Below are 22,316 nucleotides of genomic sequence, written 5' to 3' on the forward strand. Positions count from 1 at the left end.
TGATTTGTCAGAAAACAAAGGCACTCGATTGTGAACTCTGTTGTTTTTACGAACACGGAGAAAATCCATATAAACTATATAAAAATCAACTTTAAATACAACAATGAATCACACGCAATCTAAAATTAGTGCACACCGCAGGATGCATTTCACTTGCAAGTTTCCTGTCTAGTTTTTTTTTTAATTAATGATTTTTTTATCGTACTTTCTCTAAGGGCACAATCATGCGGCCCTCCTAAATGGGCAAGTGGGCTGGTCTGGATTTCCAGACCCAACATTGCTTGTCCTTTATTTATTTTTTAATTAATGATTTTTTTATTGTTTTTTCTCTAATTTTTTTAAATTTATATTTACATTAGTATTCTTGTTTTTTTTTTCATTTTGTTTGAAGAGTTTTTTTTAAATGATAATTATTATTTTAATTATCATTTAACTTTTAAAAGTTTTTCTGATTTATTTATAATTCTGAACAGAGTCTAACGTAACGACATCTCAGCATGACCAATGATAATTATTTATCATTTAAGATCTCAACATGACCAACGATCAGGCAATTCACCGGGCTTTTCATGAAGAGAAGATAGAGGGCCTTCACATTTAATCTGGCAAACCACCAACCAAAGAAATAAATAGCCGTGTGCAAGCTCGCCGATCAGCTTTCCAACACGTATCTTACACAAATCGCCCATCCAAAAGCCATTTCTTTGGCTCTCAACATTCTTACGGGCTTCACTATAAAAGTACCAGGCAGGTATAGGTACTGTAATGGGACTCTGCAATAAATGGAACTTCTTTCTGGCAATACTACGCCTGGCCTAGCTCCATTTTTCTGTAGCGGGGCTGGTTCTCTCTGTTTTTCAGTATCCCATTAGCAAGCAAACATGTGCCAACTCGAATTTGAAGCCATCTTCAGATGGTTTTCTATTGGGCATGAAGCGAGGAACTGAACATAAAATCCATGAACTTCATGATATTTTATCTTGTCAAAATTGATCCAAAACCATGTATTATCGGCCCAATGGCTCATCACAATTAGTATAGTCACTTCCAAGGCCTAACCCACTAGGTCTATGAATCTATTGGCACTATCAAGCTAAAAATAACTCCCAGAACCATTAATACGTTATTTTATGATAGAATTTTAAGTAGGTCTTATACATACATGCATACATACATATGTATATGTATCTATACACATATATGCATAAAGTGACATGATAATGTAGAAATAAAATCCATTTACTAACCGGACTACTTTTCCTTCATAGGAAAAGCAAATTACTTTTAAATTTAGGGTGAAACTAGAATTTTAGTTGGCGGTTATTTTTAAAATATTTTTTATTAAAAATATATTAAAATGATATATTTTTTAAAAAATATTATTTTTAATATTAATATATTAAAACGATTTTGAAAATATAAAAAATTAATTTAAAATAAAAAATATAATTTTTTAAAAATATAAAAATAAACAAACTCTTAAATCCCAACATAAATACAGACACAATGCCTTGATATTGCTCATTCTTGTCCAAAGATGGCAAAGAGTCCTATCATTATTAACCTTCTAAAGTCTTAGCTTAGGCCTAAAAATATGGCAGATCATCTTCGAGACTTGGCTTAGAATCATTTCTTGAAGCAGTAAAATTTAAATCTAGAACTAATTTGGCATTATATGAGTAAAAACAGCAAGTGCGGCATGTATTGAGCACATAGTTGCCTTATTTTTATCAAGCCTGGCTGTATAGGACTGCTTTTTGCAAGATTAAATTAATAGTTAATTAATCATGTTCTCAATGCTTAACAACAATGGCACTGTATAACTAGCTAGAAAGATCCAGAGTTTAATGAGCCAATACGGTGATCACCTTAAAGTAATTTGTCGCTAATAAGGGTACACATCGATCCTGACAGCAATTTATGATCATTTCTTCTTGTTCTTCATTTGATTAACTGTCTTAGCGGGCATCGGATTCCTAGTCTTGCTAGCTAATTCTAAAGGTACGTGCCATAATCAACATCATGTTGATTTTTCTATATTTCGACCAGGCAGTATCCGATATCAATCTGGATAAATTCCGCAAAGATACCAAGTACAATACCACGCCGAAAATCATGAAGATACGGTGGTAGTCTTGCCAAAACATTTTTATATTTATATTACAATAAATTAGCATTTGTTATTATTATTGGTCTCTTCAACTCCTAATGCCCTCGACATGTCTCTCCGTTATCTATTAAAAAACTAATTTTTTAATTGCCAAGGGCTGGGAAATATCAAAACATGAAAGGATGCAAAGCATTTTTTAAAGTAGGTAAATTTACCGCCTCTTCATTTGCTAGCTGCTACCCTCTTCTCTATGTGCTCCGGGCCTCTTAACACGAGAAGTCCATATAGCTCTCATTCCGTATTATCTTTATTTTATTGGTTATTTTATTGGTTGGTTTTATGTTGAGTCCTCCAATTATGCAAGAATTAGAGTTAGGGCCATCATATCCTATATTCAGTTGATTTAGATCTCAATCTTTCGTCCGTATAGTAACTCCATGTTGCATTATAGTACTACAAGAAAAGTAAATGCAAGCACTGATCATGAAAAAACACTCACAGTAATAACACAAAATAAATATATTTCATTGCTTGGAAACTTAGGAACATCGGAAAGGGATCAGAATCATAAAAAGATTCAAGATGCCTTCCTTGATACATTAATTATATTAGCAGCATGACAATAACATAAAATACATGAGAACTAGAATAATATATAAAAGAAATTTAAGGGAAAAGGAGTACAAGAGTAGAATCACTGATTTTGATCCTTCAATCCAAACCAGTCTTTCAAATTAATTAATATATGACAAATAGAGCTAGCTCATGAGTGAGGCCCTGATAGGAGAAGGAGCAGCATAAAGCGGTGAATCTTTATTGCTGCTGATCGTACATGAAGTGCACAGAGCGAGCTCACAAATGGAGCTTCATATTTTTCATCCTGCATGTCGGGGGGAAAAAAGATCAACATATTTGTCATCAGTTATTATTATTATTATTATTATTATTCATTTATTTTTTCTCTTGCTTTTTCATGAATATTTGGTTCAGAAATTATGTATTTTTTGCTGTGGCTGAAACTCCAGAAAGAGAAATGCCACTAAACTGCAACTGCGTGAGTTTGAAAGCTATATATTTGCTTGTTAAATTCATAATTTAGTTGTCAAGATCACTATTCATTGAAGCCACGTGAAAAGCACTTGTGGGGTCAAAAAAAAAAGAAATTAAAAAAATAATCTGCAATAATTTTCCACAATACGTATCTTATTATTTTCTTATAGGAATAAACTCTCTGCATGTTATTTGGGCCATTTAAAGTCAGTCTTCATGAGGGCATATTCTTGTTGATGGGAGCTTGGATTTTAGTTTGGATTGTAGATGCACAGTTTTTGCCATTTGAGAGTCAATATGTGGCTCTCAAGAAATAAATAAACTAAACAATCCCGTCTGTAAAGCACACCACAGAAAAAGAGTTGGGAAAATCCATGTAAAGTTACAGAGTTAGACAGTACCAGTGACTCCATGACACCGAACTTGATTAGATTCAGCTACCTTTAATTGTGGCATGATATGGTTAGCTAAAAAGTCAAGTCTTGTAGGTGACCATATAGTTAGGTAGCTAAATATGCATGTGTGACTGATTTTATCTTGGTTGTTGTTTAGGTGAAGGACTGAGACTTATAACTGCTATACCTCTTGCGTGGCCATTTGCTCCAGTAGTCCTGTAATTAGGGAAAGGAACATGACCCGACTCAATATGCTTCACATCCTCCACAAGCAGTTCATAGTGCCTTTTCACTTCTTCTGCGGTTTTTCCACCGACCGCCCTGGCTACATTGTACCAGCGATCGGGCGTGTCTCTGTCATACACGGCCAAAGCCCTTTCAAAGGCTTTGTTCTGCTGAGCAGTCCACGAGCCCGAACCGCGAGAGGACATTGAGCTTGATGCCATTTGTTTGAATGGTGTTTTGCTGTGAGAAATTCGCTAGGCGTACAAGTAAATAAAGAGAGAAAGAGACTGTCGAAGGTTGGTAGGCTTGCTGCGACGGCAAAGGATGATTGCTGAGAAGGGTGGTGAAGGTAAAGATAAGATATTTCAAGTCAAGGAGAAGATATGTGCAATAGAGGTGGCAGTGCCTGGTTTTTATAGGCAGAGGTGGAGCGGAGGGGGTGATGAGGTGGGGTAGGGCAGAAAAGAAATCTTGCAAATGCAGTAGAATTTTTAATGATTTGTCTCCTTAGGAACCACAAAATATGAATCCGAACACCACCGTAGGAGAATCAGTATCTTCACTTAATTAACAACACACAGTTAAGAGAATCAGTTAAGAGACTCTATAAATAATATATAGTTGTGTGGCGATTCTAAAACATTTTGAATTTTTTTGTTTTAAATTATTTTTTTATATATTATTTATAATTTTAATAAGTTGATGTTAAAAACAATTTTAAATAATAAAAAATATATTATTTTAATATATTTCCAATAAAAAAACACTTTAAAAACATAATCTCCACTGAATCCTTAAATTCTAACCATTGTGAATTCATATACTAAAAAAAACAAACACTAGTAATTACCAAAACAAATAGAACCAATCCTTCCATATTTGTAAAATTAACTTAGTTCCGTCAACATTCACTTGGCGTCGTTCAGTTAACTTTCTTATCTCCTCGGGACACGGTAACTTTATGAAGTGATTTTTGATACATAAAATGAGTGGTCGGCAGGGAAGCCATATCAAGCTTCTAGAATGGCATATTGCCTCCGCAATACCCCCTTTCCCAACTTCAGGAGAGCTAGAGCTCGGGATACCTTTTTAAGTAGTGCCATAGAAGCAGCAACCCTGACTCTCTCGGCACGTACGGTGATCGAGCTTTCAACAACTGGGCCAACGCCATGTAAGAAATTGTATTGAGTTAGAACCTTCAAAGATAAATTTCAATAGTAAAAACAACGAAGTAGAAATCCCTGGGTATAGGATTCTGCACTTGTTGAGATTTTATGCAGATTATTGCTCCTTTACTGTTTTTTTCTCAACTTCAACTGCACAGAGGGCTCTGAGTTAGGTGGTCCAAGTTAAAACCATAACCAGACCTTATAATTTTAACCTTCACGTGTGCACCACAACCCCATGTTTTTTTTTTTTCCTTTTCAGAAAGGATTTTTTGCAGCAAAAAATCCTTCATGTTCTGTTTCATTATCATGGAGATTATCTTACAAGCGTACTACGTCCTCAACAACATTCCAAGCAAAACTAGCTGGCTTCCTGATTCCGTACAATGATTATATTATATGTTCTTTTCTGGGAGAGAAGTTCAGCATATGTTACCTACCTTTTCATAGCTTTTGGGACCCTCCCTTCAGAATGTTGGGTTATCTCTTTGAGACTGTTGTTTTAATTATCAAGAATGTTTCAGACACTTAAATGGCTAACGAAGTGTGCTATCAGACCTTTTCTTCCCTTCTTGGATATTGAAATGTTTTCTAGTCTACTTTGATTAATGTTCAATGAACAACATCTTACCAGTCCCATCAGTAAGTGTTTATGGTCCTAATTAGCCTATCTTATCACAATTTACTCTAGTGAATATTAACTTGATTTTCATTATGAAATCATCAACATTTGTGAAAACAAAACATGATTAACAGTTGCATTAATTATAAGGTCAGAAGAAAATAATGCCGGCGCCGGTCAGTAATATTGATAATATTGGAGTGTTTATGGAGAAGTTACCGGAAAGGCAAGGTAAAACGTGAAAAGAGGGGCATCAGGCGCTGATGCAACCATGGAATATATTTGTCCTTTCAGGCAAACAGGTTCAAAGTATTATGTGAATAATACAAGCTTCTATACCATCATAAATAACAAGGGTATGATCAGTAGATGGCTCCTCTGCTTTGTTGTTACCTCAGGATGGTGTGCTGGAGTCACAAAGATTGGTTTCAGAATCTGCCCACTTGCTTAATTTTATCCTATTTTGGAGTAGATATTATTGGCCCGCCATTTGATCCAACTTTAACTCGAATCTGATATATATATAATCCAAGTCTAATATATTAATTCGTTTATTGAATGATTCAAATATGGATCTATTTTGATCTGGTCTCATAATAATCTAATCAAAAAAATATTCTTAAAACATAAACAAATTTAGAAAAAGAATATTATGACACTAGGTTTAGATTTTGGATTTCTTTACTTTAAATGCTAAATAACTTTTTGTATTTTGCTCATTTTATTCTCTACATTGATAACTATTCTTATAAACAATCAAATTCTTATTCAACCTTTTCAAGTCTTCAATTAATTTTGTGAAAAATCCTATAAATTTATGAACAAAATTGATGATTTGTTACCGGTATTACAATCTGAATTTCTGTCCATTTTGTAAAACATTAGGCTTTTATTTCATTCCAATAGGTTGTGTCTAGAGTATGTGTTGTCATTATTTTCTCTTAGTTTTGTCGTGCTTCTTTGCTAATTTAAATTAATTTTGACCTTTAATATAAATTTTTATTAGGAGCATTTGATTTAGTTTTTTTCAACTGTGAGACATTTGAATTTTATTTTTTCAATTAACGTATAAAATATAATCATGACATATTTTATTATACGTACAGTAGTTAAAATTCATTTTACATTTAAAGTAAGATTTTGAATATAACTAATATTTTTAAAAAAAATTGAATGATAGATTCTATGAATATTCAGATTTTGGATCTGGATGAATCGATAATTGGACAAAAAATTATTCAAATTTATAAAAATCTTATCCATTTATTAAATAAATCAAATACGATTTATATATTTTAATCCGATCCAAATCCGACTCGTTTACAGCCCTAATTGTTTCTAAAGTTATCCCTATTGGGAAAGGATAACTGATTACGTACAGGGTTTACTTCTTCGATGGTGAACAAATGCTTTTTATCTTTGCTGGCCCATATATATATATGTACCTGTTTCACCTTTGAATTTGTCAATGATGGACATCTCTTGCAGTATTTTGAACAGATATCTGGTCAGTAAAGGGCAACCGAAAGGCAACATTGTCGCAGAATCTTTTTGCTGGCCAAGATGTTGGGAGCCTTACGCCTCAGCGGGGCTATTTGACTCTTGTCAGCGGCCCTTTATTCATCTCAGGAACATTTAACGAAAATTCTAGTGATTGTATTAGAGAAACTTATCTTATCCACAAGATTTTTCATGTTGTTTGATACTGTGATGGATTGATTCAAGATAATTAGCTCATTTGCTAAAAAAGTTTCCATCATGATGCAATGATATTACCATTCATTTGGAGGTTTTCAGAAAATCAACAGGCAAGCCCTTATCTTCAAGTGCTTGTACATCTTATGACCATTCTATTTTCATCCCTTTGATATATACAGCAACTCTCAATTAATTGTCTTGTCAACTTACAATCAACATTTACAAGCCATACATTTAGTGATTAGATTATCTGCTTGATATACGATGTGACTGTCGGAGCCATAGAATAATGAGTCTGGTTAGGTTTCTAAAGTCATGTTAGATGTTACTGTAACAATAGTCTAAGAACATCTGCTTAGTCATAGAGTTCTCAATCAAGAAAAGGACACAACTTCTCGGGGGAAACTAAATATCTGTTTACAACAAAAGGTTAAGTTTCGAGGAAGAATCGGAATTGTGAGGCTGGTGGTGTGATTCTGGCTCTAGGTTGCAAGTTGGTTAGAGTAGCCCCAAGCTACAAGTCTATGTATGCTGAAATCAATAAGGGAGACTTAAGTTTAGTCTTAAACATCCAGGAATTGGAAAGGAACAGAAGACAAGATTAGAAAAACTTAGGTGGTCAATGAATGGCACAGTGCATATGGTTCCTTCAAATACTCATGAGACTGTGGTGATAGAATCATCGGTCTATCAAAATATGAAACATAGAACTTCATACCTACAGCAAATTGTTTTCCTGGTAGAATTCGTTCTCACCAGACGTCATGCTGTGCTTTTAATTAGCTTTCCTAGTTAAACTGTTGATTAGTGTTGTTTCTTGGATAACAATGCATCAAGTCTTGAAGCGGTTGAAATGAATGAGGAAGGCCCCAGAGTTAATTTGGAGTCATGATCATAGGATTCTGGCCACACACTAGTGGGTCTGTCGGTGATGATTAGTTGAAAATAACGTGAGCAACTGTATGGGAATCTGTACGATGAAAAAGGGATTAGAGATACACCTTGCTGATATTGGAGATCCACATCATCAATTCCATCCCAATTGGACCAGTATCTGTGGATTCCTCTCCCCTACCATGACTAATTTTCCTCTGTCAGTGGTCCTTCCCTACTAGTTGGAGACGTTTTATTACCTTAGACTGTGTCTTCATCAACAATCACTGATCAAGAGTACTGTAAATTTAGCTAACAAATAGTTAAGCGAGTTTCAGAGAGTTGAGACAACTTGTTTTGCATATTATTGTTTAGTTCAAGATGGGTCTTGTGGCCTTTTTATCATCGACAGCCTACAGAACCAGGAATCCACAACTTTATGGGGAAGAAAACACTCCAGCTAGCCTTGGCTGGCTGGTCCTGAGGTGGCCGTAAAGCAACTCTTTTATTGCTTTTCTTCGCCAAATCTTTGAATAAAGAGAAAAAATTCGGGATAAGGTAATTGTAACTGGAACATTTAAGTCGTTGAAAGGAAGAGTGTGAGGGGAATATACAGAGGGAAATGCCTATTGTGTGAATGAGATTTGTACAGCCCTGCACTCAATGATGATAAGCATTTGTTTGTGTTTGTGATTGGATCAATTTTTCCTTTACTTGTGATTCTAGTTGTAAGCGTGTTCAAGCCATATAGAGAAGCGGGCTAGCTTTCTGAGTTGATAATACACTTGTGGCTTGTATGAGCTGGATAGGATATGATGTAAATGTGTATTTATAGGCCATGGACCATGCTATTGCTATGAATTTAAAGAAAAGAAAAACCATAGCTAAAAAACTAAGAATAAACCGACCTTTTTTCTTTTTTTATCATAACCAATCAGCATTTTAGCAATTTTGTATGCACCAATCACAATTTCTCTTCTATTCATTAAGGATCATGTCTGTATTCGGACTCGAGCACTTGGATGTGGTTGAGCCGTGAGGTATGCTCTTTCGTTTATTTATTACATTTCTAACATTTTTAAATGTTAACATAATTTTCGTACGCTGATTCTGTAGAAGATTCGTTTAGAACAGACCAAGATATTGTGGGGCATGGATTCTTCTATCCCTCATGATGATCCTGCGTTGTCATTCTCGCAAAAGTGCAGCAACTAGTCAATGCTGATGCCTCAAGTATCCTTTGATGATATGCCACCAGCAGCACACTTTATGAGCAGATTGGTGTTCTTCAGCGTTTGAGATTTTCTTACTGTCAGTAAAAAAATGCTACCTTTCACCCTGGGATTGGAAGATGAAGCATTTATCTAGTCATGTTGGCTGTGGGAGAATTATAACATTGTAGAAATATTTTCTCCAAGTTTACTGTCATTTCAAGCTTTTGTTTTCCTTCAGTTGAAAGTTGACGGTTTCAAGCACGGTCTGTCATGATTAATTCTAAATCATTTACAGCATGCCATTTAATTGATAATTGCCGAGGTTGGTGAAAATTGCAATCATGGAATTCATGCCAGAGTAAGAATTCTGCCCTTATATGACATTAGGGTTTGTACGGTTAAATCAAGAGCGTGTTTGACAGGAGTATCTTATAAGTTGTTTTTTTTTAAATAATATCTTTTTTTTAATTATTAACATCAAAACAATCCAAACATACTATAAAAACTATTAATTTAAAACTTTTTATAAAAATTAAAAAATCATAAAAAAATACAAACCGCAAACAATATCTTTATCGAGCATCCAAGCACTAATACTATCTTCTACTAAATATTGCAAACCATTTAGATTGATAAACTGGGATAAATGCAAGCCTTTTTTATTTTATTTTTTTGCTGGACAGAATAAGAGATAAATCAAAGCATGGCTCACAAAATCTGCACTAATGTTCAGAAGATAAGTCGGTCTACTAGTTGTTTTAATTCAATGATACTCTTACCTGTGAAACAGAGAGGTTGGGTAGGATTAAAGTCCTAGCAAAACGCCTCGTTGCTTTAAGAACAACGCTTGGTTTGGCCAGGCAACGTGGTAAGTGTAACTTTCAAATCCTACCAGAGGACAGCTATGTTCGGTATTGCAGTAGCCATAAAGGGTAGGTCAGCTGTTCAAAGAGGTTTTTTTGTTCTTTGTTTCTTGAATTCTAATCTTGACGTTTTCAGTATAATTTATTCCTTTAAATGCAACACTCTTATCTGGGTTCTGGACTGCAGCAAGACTGTAAGCTGCTTCTGGAAATACTTTGTCCAGATCATGAACTCTGTTTTCGTTGAATGAAGAATCAATTTCATTTACTTGCAGAGCCTTGACTTGATTTATATAGACTTACGCACAGATCGAAGCGACATTTAGATAAAAGCTTCAAACTAGCTAGCCAAACCCGGTAAAGCTATAAATACAATACAAACCCAACAGTAAGATTATACAAACAAAAGGAATATTAAATTAAAATAAAATAAAAACAAATTAAATAAAAGATCCGCGAAAAAGGTATCTGGTATTGCCTTTCGAGCAGTCTAATAGAACCGAACACACCTTGAGCGCATTGATCTATTAGCAGCATCCACCGTAATGGATATTTCGGCCAAGGGGAAACCTAAACAGTAAAAATTCATGTACAGTAGCATGTCCTACTAGAGATGAGGAGATTTTGCCAGCCAGCCAGGGTTTTTAAAAATATTTTTTATTTTTAAATAATTTTTTAATATTAGTAAATTAAAATTATTAAAAAATATTAATTTAATAATTTTTCGAGTGAGAGAATTTCATCTTTGTTTCACAAGGGATTTATTAAATTGAAATGGGCCTTTTTCATACTAGCTTATCCAATTGGATGGGCCAGCTTCTAATGTGGCCCGTGCCAAGATCTGCCCCCTCGCCCAAAGGAATGCTTGCCTGCCCAGAGCCTATCAGCAATCAGCACTCTCTCACGCCGTCATGTCACGCTCCACTCACCATGACACCATCACTTGGTTACATAAGCTCTGCTGAAGGTCAATCGAAGCTCTCTGTGTAAATGTATATGTTCTTTTAAGAAATTAATTTAATAACTTATTTTTATTTTAATATATTTATGCTCTTGAATTTTTAATAAAAAATTATTAATAAAGGATTTAATTGATAAAAAAAATTATTTTTAAATAATTTCTTTTAATATTTTAGTTTATTTATAAATATAAAAGGAATAACTTCTGTTAACAAGAAAAGTCATTTTGGCTCTTTATTCGCCTCTCTCAGGCTACAAAATTAAAAATAAAAATTTTTAAAATTTTTTTATTTATTTATAACTATATCATTGAATATGAAAATAGAAGCACATAGTAGCCATGTTAATAAATAAAAAAAATTAATATAAAATTAGTTAATTTATTAAATATTTTTATAAATTATAAGGTCAAAATAAACTAATAAAAAGTAAATAAAATAAAATATAAAATTTAATTTTTAATTAATTTAATATTAAATAATAAAATTAAAAAATAAATTAATTGAATTAACCTTTAAAATTATAATCTATAATCTAATGAAAAAACAAATATAATATTAAAACATAAAATTAAAAAGAGACCATTATTCAGTCAAGAGTGCTTTGTCATATGCAATAAAACACCTCCTCTTCTATGTATCTTTGTTAATATCGATGAAAGGTAACATTTAAAACAGTCAGGTGAACCAGATCCGTGGTTAACATAAAGTAACTTCAGTTAAAGACACGCCGAATGCTTACGTGCCTGATAACATGATGTGTGGAAAATATCTTATATATATACCAAAGTACAATTTTGCCCGTGGAAACTTGTCGTTATTTAAACGCCTAGAAATTTGGCTGTTGCTTTCACCGATCAATTTTCCTTTTTTATCCTCAATTCTTTTTTATTTCCGGGTCCTCGATTTTTTTCAATCACAGTTTTTAATACCCAAATTACCGAGGACAGACAAATGTTTTTAAAAAAGAACACTAAAGCGTAAAATAATGAGAAATAACATGATAAATCTAAAAATCTTGAAAAAAGTTATTTTTAATCCTCATAATTCTTAATTGGCCTGAAAAGTTTATTTTTGTGGATTTTTTATCCTTGAGTTAAGAGACAAAAAGAGTTACTTCAAAATAATGACGATAGAAAAATTTATCAGTTAATGGTGTAGACAAGAGTAGCTTGATATGATAGGGTAGATACAGGCTTGGAAAGTTTTTTTTAATTTGGGTTGAATCTTTGGTTTTTTCAACTTATTTTTTAGCTTTTTTTTTAGAGGTCGAATTTTGGCTTTTGAATTCCAGATGCTGAAGAGGACCAAAGAAATAATCTGAAGCCTCCGTCCAAAAGATGTACTCTTAGAAGCCCAATGCTGCATTCTTGCTAAAATTTTCATCTAGTAGGCATGCAGTAACCAATACTATCAATGGCATCTCGAGATATTTGACTGGTGAAGCACACCCAGCTTGAAAGCTCTCGACTCCTGACTACTTTTAGAGAGAGCAGCGGTAATACCAGTACAATATATTTCACTGTCAGCAAGGATTACAAGCTGTTGGAGTAGTAGGCACACCTGAGGTGAAGTGATTTCCTGGGGTGAAATGAGAAATCACTTAGAAGTAACAGATCCATTTTAAGCAGAAAGGAAAGCATCCAATCATCTCCGTTGCTAGATCAAACAGACGGGGGAATCTAGATATACTGGATGCTGGAAAATATCCGTTGGGACAAATTATAGTAGCCTTCCAAAATACTTTAGTGGTCTCCGAAAGTTTCAAGCTTAGACTACATTGGGTAGTCTGTTTCTCAAGAGACAAAACATCGATTTTGGATAATTAACAGATTGACAACACAAAAGCAAACAACACAATCCCACAAAACTATATATTTGCGAAAGAAGAACTGTTCTTCATTTCATTACTTTCAACTTTTTTCAGCAAAAGACCAATGTATCCATCGGTAAAGGTCAAAAAAGCAACAACGATAACATCATAACCATAACGAGAGAACCGGGAACCAAACAAGCTTGACTAGAAACTAAAGTCTTAATACCATAACCAAACAGCAACCAAATAAACCTAACTCCTCCAGCTACCACCATCAGATTCACCCCTGGAAGAGTACCTAGATCCACCGTCACCATAGCCACGGTCACGGCCACCGCCATAACCTCCACCACCACCACTGCCATATCCGCCTCCGCCACCTCCGTAGCCTCCTCCACCACGGCTATAACCACCGCCACCTTCCCGGCGACCACCTCCTCCATAACCACCTCCACCGCTGTTGCGGTTGTAGCCACCGCCTCCACCACCTCCGCGGGATTGAGCTTCGTTCACGGTGATGTTACGGCCATCGAGGTCCTGACCGTTCATTCCATCAATAGCATCTCTCATTGCCTTCTCATTGCCGAAGGTCACAAATCCAAAACCACGAGATCTTCCGGTTTCCCGGTCATTTATAATCTGCAGACCAAAAAAACCAATCAGATATAAAAGCATTACAATTAAACTCATAAAATTGAACAAATCGATCGATCTTCGAGCCAGAGAGACACTGAAGATGAACGTACCGATTGTTGGTTAGTGACAGTAACATAAAAGAGAACAGTGAACAGTAACAAATAGTAACACAAACAGATCAAATAGATTATGGATCGCCAGAACCGAATCGGATCGGGCTAGGTCAGATCCGCCTCTGCGAAGGCAAACGGACCTTCGAATCGATGATTTCACCGTACTGGCTAAAAGCCTCCTGGAGGACTTGGTCAGTGGTGGCCCAAGCGAGGCCGCCAACAAAGCACCTATACTCAACCTCGGCAGCCATTGCTAAACCCTAGAAAATTATAGAGAGGAAGAGTGGTGATCTTTTGGGAATTAAGAAGGATGAGTAAACTGCGAGGGGCTGAATGATTAATTTATAGCTGAGAGCGAGTGCGTATTGCGCATCGGGAGTTAACTAGGGTTAAATTTTTAAGTGGTGAGTGGGCGAGTTGTTTGGCTACGAGGGAATCGTCGGTTTCTGATCTGCATAGAAGTGAATGGGGGCGTTTGGTCAGGGGGGCAAGTTCACAACTAGCGGACGTGGGTTACAGTAATGAAGATGCATAAAATTTTGCTTGTAAAGAAACATGTTAAAACGACGCAGATCAGTGTCGTTTCCGTTGTTAATTTTGGTGAATTTCACCTTCTTCCAGTGTTTATAGTTTAGCTGGATAAATTTGAGTCATCTTCATTTGAGAGCTACCAGTAAATTCGAGGAAAGATTTATATTAAAACAAATAATCTCAAATTTAACATAATTCAAAACTAATTTTAAAAATTTTATTTTGATAGATCAAGCTATACAAATTATTGATAACTCGCTTAAGTACTATCCAATAAAAAAAAAAAAAGGAGAAAAAAACAAGGATCGCGGGGGCAGGGTTACAGCAACAGCCGTATTGGGTGCCCAAAACAGGATGTAGCTAATTCTATCCAGGTTTTGCTTACCCTGCCCTAGTCGCAAGCATGTTCAAATAAATAAATATATAACCTAATCATTTGCCCTATTTGGCACGGTAAACCATGGTTGGCAATTTACTTGAGTTAAGACACGCAGAAAGCGTGGTCAAGCGGGTCCGTAGTCACGTGCCTGCTAGGATGGTGGATAGATAAACACAAAATATCTACTGGCGTTTGCAGGCTTTAAATATTTTAAATATCTATAGTACAATTTCATTTTTGTCCCTATACTTTACAAGATTGTCATTTATGCTCTCACAGTCTTGAAAAGTTTCTCTTTTTTAACTTTTAACCTCCGAATTATATTGTGTTTCTAATGCTTCTATGTTTTGCATTAATAATATTTATTTTTTCGACTCCATGGTATAATTTTCTAATGTTCCTTCTATCCTTCATTCTCCTCTCGCGTGAATCGGATTTTTGAGAGAAACTGGTATAAAAACATGAAAATGAAAGAAAGATGAAGGAAAATTGGGCATCTTTTATCAATTTCAAGATTTTGAAACTATATAATAAATATTATAAAATATCAAACAAAGCGACCGGGATTAAACACTACTAAATTTACAAGGATTGAGATGTAGTTTACCTAAATATCTAACACAGCATAAGTACAACTGTGCCCCTCTACGCTTGCCATAATTTCTTTTTTACCGGGAGGCATACGGGTCTCTTTGGATTTTTTGGGATATACTTAAAGCGCACCTGACCTCCTTATCGTTTCGTATCTTTTTGTTGTGGTCCCTGCGTTTACGAGAGAGAACTATGCGATGCATCATTGTTTTGAGTTCCACCGCGGTAGGGTTTATCGTTTGTCATTGAATGAGGGATTATTTTTAAAATATTTTTTTATTTTTAAAAATATATTTTTAATATCAATATATTAAAATAATTAAAAAATCAATTTTTTTCAAAAAAAACAATGCTACCGCAAAAAAAATTACTTAAAAATATATAAATTGTAGTTTTTTTATAATTAATATTTATAAAAAAAATACTTTTATGTAGAATCTATGCAAAATTATGATATATATTATTTAACTGGAATATCGAGATAAGATACAATTCCAACCATATTTTACCGCGAACAAATTAACTCTGCATTTCCAAACATGGCATAATAGCATGGTGAATATCATTATATCTAACAGGTTTTCATTCTATTTTTTGAAAAATATGGTAAGGTTTTATTTCTATTTTTCTCGAAATATATTTTTACAGTAAAAATATCAGTAATATCTGCAAACGCGGATTTGAATGATCCAAGAAGATCATAATTGCGCTTTATAAGTATTTTGCTTCTGTCAAATTAAGAACTAAATCTAAGCTACCCAAAATGCTTTTGATTTCTTTCTATTTTTTCTAAATATATTAACATTTTTTGACAATAAAAATATTAGGAATATCTTCAAATGCGCATTCGAATGACCTAAGAAAATATAATTGAGATTTATATTTTTCTTCTATATATATTTAAAAAAAAAACCCTAAAATCTAGTGGAGCAGCCCAAAATGCCTTCGAAAAAGCTAGTAACGATTTTTGCTGTTGCTGCACCCAAAGGCAAGATGTTGATTATTTGGGCTAACCGGAGAACCCTGCACAACTAATGGACTGCTACAACATTTGCTAGTATCAAGGGCCAAGTTGACTGTCAGGTAAAACAGCCATGAACAAGCTATTAGCTAGTCAACGGAGCCCGCTGTCCAGTCACTAGCCCGCGTAGGTTTTCTAGATTTGGGCTCATGAGCTATTCATCGTAATCACAAGGCTTGTTTGAGTGATCTTCGAGGTGTATTAACCTTGATGCATGCTGTGGATCATAATTGGTAATCCAGGATGTTCCGTATTATTCATGGTGTCATTTTCTTTTAATGCATGGTTTGGGGATAATTATTTTGCGAAATAATAAAGAAAATTTTTGTATCTTTTCCATGATTATGTAAAATTATTATGTTCTTTAAAATTTAAAGCATGTTTGGTATTGTGATAATGGTTGTTTGTCAGAGTCTTTTTCTCTTTAAAATACATAGTTTTATAGTAATATTTTATTATTATTTTTTAATATTATTATATCAAAGTAATCTAAAAACATAAATAAATAACTTTAAACAAAAAGATATTCAAATTAAATAAAACACCATTTAGGTTATGTTCTAGGATGACATCTTAAATTATATATCATGATATCTCATATCATAGAGGAAATCAACATTAAATTTAACAATATATTTTTTGGGTCCTTATTTAAGAGTTTATACCGGAAATTTCAAATTTAATAACTATGTTTTGCCTTTAAATAACTTTGTAGCTGTAATATTTCACATTGAAAATAAATGTTTAGAGTCAGTATTTTATGAGTAGAGCTAATTATTAATATGTTATACGTATTTTAAGGTGTTAAGTTTAAAAATAAACTCGTGTTATTAAAAATAAAATCATGAAAATAATAAGGTTTAAAATTGATAATATACAGCATGTTGGACTATGTTATTACATTTGATATCAAAATTGAGGATAACTTATTTTAAAATAATAGGATTATAATATTTCACATCAAAAATGAGTATCCAGAGCCAAAACTTTATAAATATAGCGAGTTGTTAATATATTGTATTTATTTTAAGATGTAAAGCTTAAAAATAAGTTCACATAACTAAAAATAAAAACATGAAAATAATAAAATTTAAAACAGACTATATGAGATGTTAGCACGGCTATTATATTAACTATCAATTTGAGTATAGTTTAGTAGTGGGATGATTGTCGAGGGTCGACATTGAAATTCAAAGTCCCGAGTTATTAATTTATCTTCGCTAATGAAATTTTCTGCAGTGGCTTGAAGTGAACATTTCGCAGACTTTTTGATAATCAAATGGCTTGATTCATTTTTTGTTTGTTACTGTATTTTAAAAAATTAAAAATTAAAAATTTTTATTTTATTTTAAATTAATATATTTTTTATATTTTTAAATTATTTTGATATGTTGATATTAAAAATAATTTTAATATATTTTAAAATAAAAATACTTTAAAAACTCACTACCACCCCACTTAAATAAAAAAATTTATTTAGTCTCGAGCAGCTTTAAAAAATGGTGGTGCATCGCCATTTTCTTCTTTCATTGTCAACAAAATTCGTAGAAGCTAAAGTTTCTTTTTTTACCAACATTTTTTCTCTCTTGAATTTGGGTAGAACAGGATAGCATGATTGCAAGTTTGCCTTGCAAGCAATTTGGGTAGAACAGGATAGAAGAAATTGTCGTTTTTTTCCACACTAAAACTAAAATATTTTTATATAGAAATTTAGACAAATAATCATTTCACTACAGTGCTAGAAGTAAACCCACTTTAGCATCCAATGGAAGTTTTCAATGATTCAACGAGAAATTATAAAAAAAGAAGCTCAATTCTAATTTTTTTATGTTAGTACATTAAAATTATTTAAAAACACTAGAAAATTTATATTAAATTAATATTTAAAATACACTCAAATTAAATTTTAAGCATAAAAATAAACACACGAAGAGGGGAACCATTTTCGCCTCGCAAGAAAATCTCTTCGCCGCTAAAGGAAGGATAAAATTTGTAACCGTGTAAACTATTCTCTACATTCGTTCCTCTCGAACTCCCTTCCATCCAAACAACACCTCGTAATAGTTATTTTTTCTCTATTACATCTTCACTCCCCTCACTTGTAAAATCCCACCTTCCTCCTCCTTTTTGTTGTGTTCCCAATACAAGGTTAGTGTATATTGATGCTCTGTTTGATAATGAATTTATATTTGGTTTAAAAATGTTTTTATCTGAAAAAAACTATTTTTTTAAACTATTTTTCTATGTGTTTGACAATTTATAATATATTATCAAATACACATTTATGAACATTCAAGTGTTGTATACTGTATTGTCCGGTAACCAGACTTTCCCAACTGATTTGCAGAGGAAAATAATGATGTCCGGTAAGCATCCTTTTCTCAACCTGGCGTGCTCGAGACTTTTTTCGTTCTTACAGGCTTACTTGGAAACTTTTAATTAAGGTTGTTCGTCTTCCAGACACGAGAAGTCTTGGCTCTGAACAGTGGTGCTCTTCATTGACATGGTGATAGTTGTAGTTCATCACAAGTAGAGAGTGGCCAGTGAAAATGTCAACAAAGAGTCTAGCTAACTCTAGCACGAGGAGCCCTGCAGGACATCACTTTCCCTTTCACTTCAAGTAAAACCATCGTTTAGTTGTGTGTTTAAAATCCCTGATGATAAAATCTCAGCTGACGTCGAAGCCAAGAAAGAAGAGGAAAACGAGAGCATGAAACTATTAGAAGCAAATTCACCGGATAATGTCATGATAATAATTAAAATTAAAAGTAATTGTATATAGGAGAGACCCTCTTTTGCTCATGCCAAACACAGTTTGTCACGCAAGCCTGTATATATTTAGGAGTTCGGTAATTGATGTTTTTAAAAATATATGAAGATAATATTTTTTAAAATTTTTTATTGTTGATATCTATACAGTAAAACAATAAAAAATAAGCTTAAAAGATAAATAAACATGAAGATAATATTTTTTAAAAAATTTTATTGTTGATATCTATATAGTAAAACAATAAAAAAAAATAAAAAATAAGCTTAAAAGATAAATAAAATTTTAAATATAGCTGAATCACAATGTCAAACACATTTAAATAGAAAGCACTAACAACCATTATTATCCGGGGATCAAAACATGATTAGGTTAATCTACTGCTATTTTAACAAACAAATAAATAGAACCACTAACTCTCATGAAAGATCATTACCTTCATGAGGTGCCAAAAAAAAGGTATTGTTGTTGAGATTTTAAAATGAAGGGCATCTAGATAAAATATTGTAAACCACTTAGATTGATGCGGGTTGTATGATCTGTTGATTTTTTTTTTATTTAATTTGGATCCAAGTTTAGAAGAGGAAAAAAACAATTGTGTAGCACATTTTAATACGTGGGTCTCACATGGTGGTGTCTAAAAAGGCTTGTTCATCAATCATTAGATCTAATATTTAGATGGCCGAAGAATAATGTACTGTACAGCCTGGGATCTCATTTAAAAAGCACAGAGATATTGAAATTTATGATATCAAAGACCTGCCCTATTTCTCGTGGTCACACACCCAGACACGTCATAATCATGTCCTAATCGACAAAGTACCTTATTTTATTAAGAAGAAAAGGCGAAGCACCAGAATATGCACTCAAGTCCACATTATGACAACATTAAATTAATACCGGGGCTAGTTAAAATTACTAGTCCACGAGTGCCCAACGAGGCATACCGTTGAGCGGTCATTATTCATCCATCAAATAGATAGTTGCCACTTGAATCCAATTGTCTCGATTAGTTATTGATTTAAGTTATTAAAAAGGGTGTTTGGAAGTTGTTAATGATTTTTTTAAAATTATTTTTTAATTTTAAAAATATATATTAAAAAATATTTTTAACACCAATACATTAAAATATTTTACAAATATAATTTATTAAATGTTAATTTTTTTCTTAAACTTGTTAATCTCTACTGCTAACCAAACCGGATCTCCTAATGTGTTGTCTATGAAAGGGTTCTGGGATCTGCTTGGCGTATGGATTTGGGATTCCTTTCAAGGGAGGAAACGAGGAGTCTTTATTATTGTTTGCTAACTTCTCTTTCATTTTGAATCAAGCAAAAATCAAAGGACTAGAATGACATGGAAAACACAAGAATGTCAACAGAAAAATGGGGAGGCTGTGTAGATGATGACATGGCAGCCGACATCGAGATAGAATGCAAGCAGCGAGCCTAAAGACCAGGTCGCGGTTGACTGGCTTGATGACTTGTAGTAAATATGCCAATAAGGTGGGTGTCAATCAACATTGATATGTGATGGTTTCAGACCCGGAAGTTAAAGAGTTTAGTGACGTGGTGATGACTAATTTTTTTAAAAGATTTTTAATTTTATTTTTAATCACTACATCAAAACCATAAAAAATATCAATTTAATATATTTTTACAAGAAAAAAAATTAGTTAGTTTTTTAATTAATTAATAAATAAATTTATCCAATTAAGGGTTTGTCTTATATTTTAAGAAGAGATTTTACGTTTATTATCTGTTTAAAAATACGATTGAGATAATTTTTTAAATTTTTTTATAATAAAATGATATTTTTTTATTTTTTAAAAATAGAAGATAAACTGCTGAACAGTGGGAACACGTGGCAACATTAATACTTCCATTAATAATTTCTTGAAAATCTCTGTTACAAGCTTTTATTTTCATGTTGTTGCTGTTTTAAACAGTAGCTGTTGTCACATGCCAATGTTCTGTATACGACCAGTGTATGGCATGACAAGCTATCCATAACCTCAATACAGCAAAAAAAAAATAAATAGAGTTGACCACTGAACGTGCTTGACTCTCCACTGTCCCTCTTTGCCTCCCAGCGCACCAAGATACTGCAAAAAACTTTATCTGTAATTGCCTCTCCCATCTGCGCAGTGACCGGAAAATATGGAGGAGTATCAGTTAAAAGTGCCAAAATCTACTCTCTCTCTCTATATCATAATAATAATAATAATAATAATAATCATATAGTTTTGATGCTCATAGACCTGCTTGGTGTGATTATTTCTTGGCCGGTGATTATCATATCGCTTCACAAATCACTTATTACATGCTGCATTTTTTTTTCCTGAGGCGTGTCAAGATGTTTTAAGAGCCGCGTGGTTTATTAAAATATTTTTTTAAAATATTATTTTTAATATTAATGTATTTTTTAAAAATATTATTTTTAATATTAATACATTAAAATTATTTGAAAAATAAATTTTCTAAAAAATATTTTTTAAAGACGTAATAAGACAAAATGGGTGACTTATGTTTTTTTTGGTCTTCCTTTTGGTTCAACTCCCTCCCCAGTTGCAAAAATATCCTGGCACGTGTCAATTTTCAAGTGTGCTTGCTACATTTCAAAATTCAAATAGCTAAATGTTAAAAGAAATAAAAACCTCAAAGTGATGGATGAGAAAAGATAAGATAGCAAGCAACTCATTAAACGACGAGGAAAATACATGATTCCACACGTTGAAGCCCGACAGAGTACGATAGCTTACATCAGAGATTATAAATTCAACAAACCTAACAAGGTTAAAATTGTTATGGATTTTTCTGACATTTTTTATGGGTCACGAGTTTTATTTTTTTTATGTATCCTTTCTTCGAGGTTAGCACAGTAAATGTGTTCCATCTATTTCCTTTTAAAATATTTTAATACTTTTATGTTTAAAAGAACGCACAAATACGAATAATTATTCATAAATAGAACATAATGAAATATTGAGAACTTACCCTCCAACACACCTTTCAATTTTGTCCCTTACACGTACCAAACTACCCCTGGGCAACAATTGCTGCAACAAACAGCCCCGCTTTTGCAACTATTGCTGCCACGCCAGCACAGCTAGTAAAATAAAATCATCAGTTGTTGAAAAAATAAAATAAAATCCGCTGTTGTTAGGATTAAAACTCATACGGGGACCAGGTCAGGACACAAAAAAAACCAGCTCCATGAAATTCATTATGATGGCGTGGAGTATTTTTTTTTAACATATTCTTATATTAATAAATTAAAATAATTTA

The 22,316-nt window shown here is 33.1% G+C and overlaps 2 protein-coding genes across 2 annotated transcripts; both read right to left on the bottom strand.

The window, feature by feature from the left end:
• Positions 1-2,611: 2,611 nt before the first annotated feature.
• LOC105142484 (protein RADIALIS-like 1) lies at positions 2,612-4,141 on the bottom strand. The gene is made up of 2 exons (XM_011050142.1): positions 3,743-4,141; positions 2,612-2,990 (listed from the first exon to the last, which is right to left on the bottom strand). Exons 1-2 carry the CDS (start codon positions 3,999-4,001, stop codon positions 2,986-2,988), a joined length of 264 nt encoding a protein of 87 aa, XP_011048444.1. The 5' UTR covers positions 4,002-4,141; the 3' UTR covers positions 2,612-2,985.
• An 8,909-nt stretch (positions 4,142-13,050) lies between these two features.
• On the bottom strand, positions 13,051-14,225 carry LOC105142492 (glycine-rich RNA-binding protein-like). Its single transcript, XM_011050154.1, has 2 exons — positions 13,881-14,225; positions 13,051-13,630 (listed from the first exon to the last, which is right to left on the bottom strand). The coding sequence occupies exons 1-2, from the start codon at positions 13,989-13,991 to the stop codon at positions 13,244-13,246; spliced, it is 498 nt and encodes a 165-aa protein (XP_011048456.1). The 5' UTR covers positions 13,992-14,225; the 3' UTR covers positions 13,051-13,243.
• Between the last annotated feature and the right edge of the window lie 8,091 nt (positions 14,226-22,316).

Source organism: Populus euphratica, unplaced genomic scaffold, assembly GCF_000495115.2.
Source record: "Populus euphratica unplaced genomic scaffold, PopEup_1.0 scaffold3.1, whole genome shotgun sequence".
Classification (NCBI taxonomy): Eukaryota; Viridiplantae; Streptophyta; class Magnoliopsida; order Malpighiales; family Salicaceae; genus Populus; species Populus euphratica.

Excerpts from the sequence above, each read along its gene's own strand:
- LOC105142492 (XM_011050154.1), bottom strand. The coding sequence starts at position 13,991 with ATGGCTGCCGAGGTTGAGTATAGGTGCTTTGTTGGCGGCCTCGCTTGG. Across the intron at positions 13,631-13,880 it reads GTGAAATCATCGATTCGAAG|ATTATAAATGACCGGGAAAC; the intron begins GTCCGTTTGCCT and ends TTTGGTCTGCAG.
- LOC105142484 (XM_011050142.1), bottom strand. The coding sequence starts at position 4,001 with ATGGCATCAAGCTCAATGTCCTCTCGCGGTTCGGGCTCGTGGACTGCT.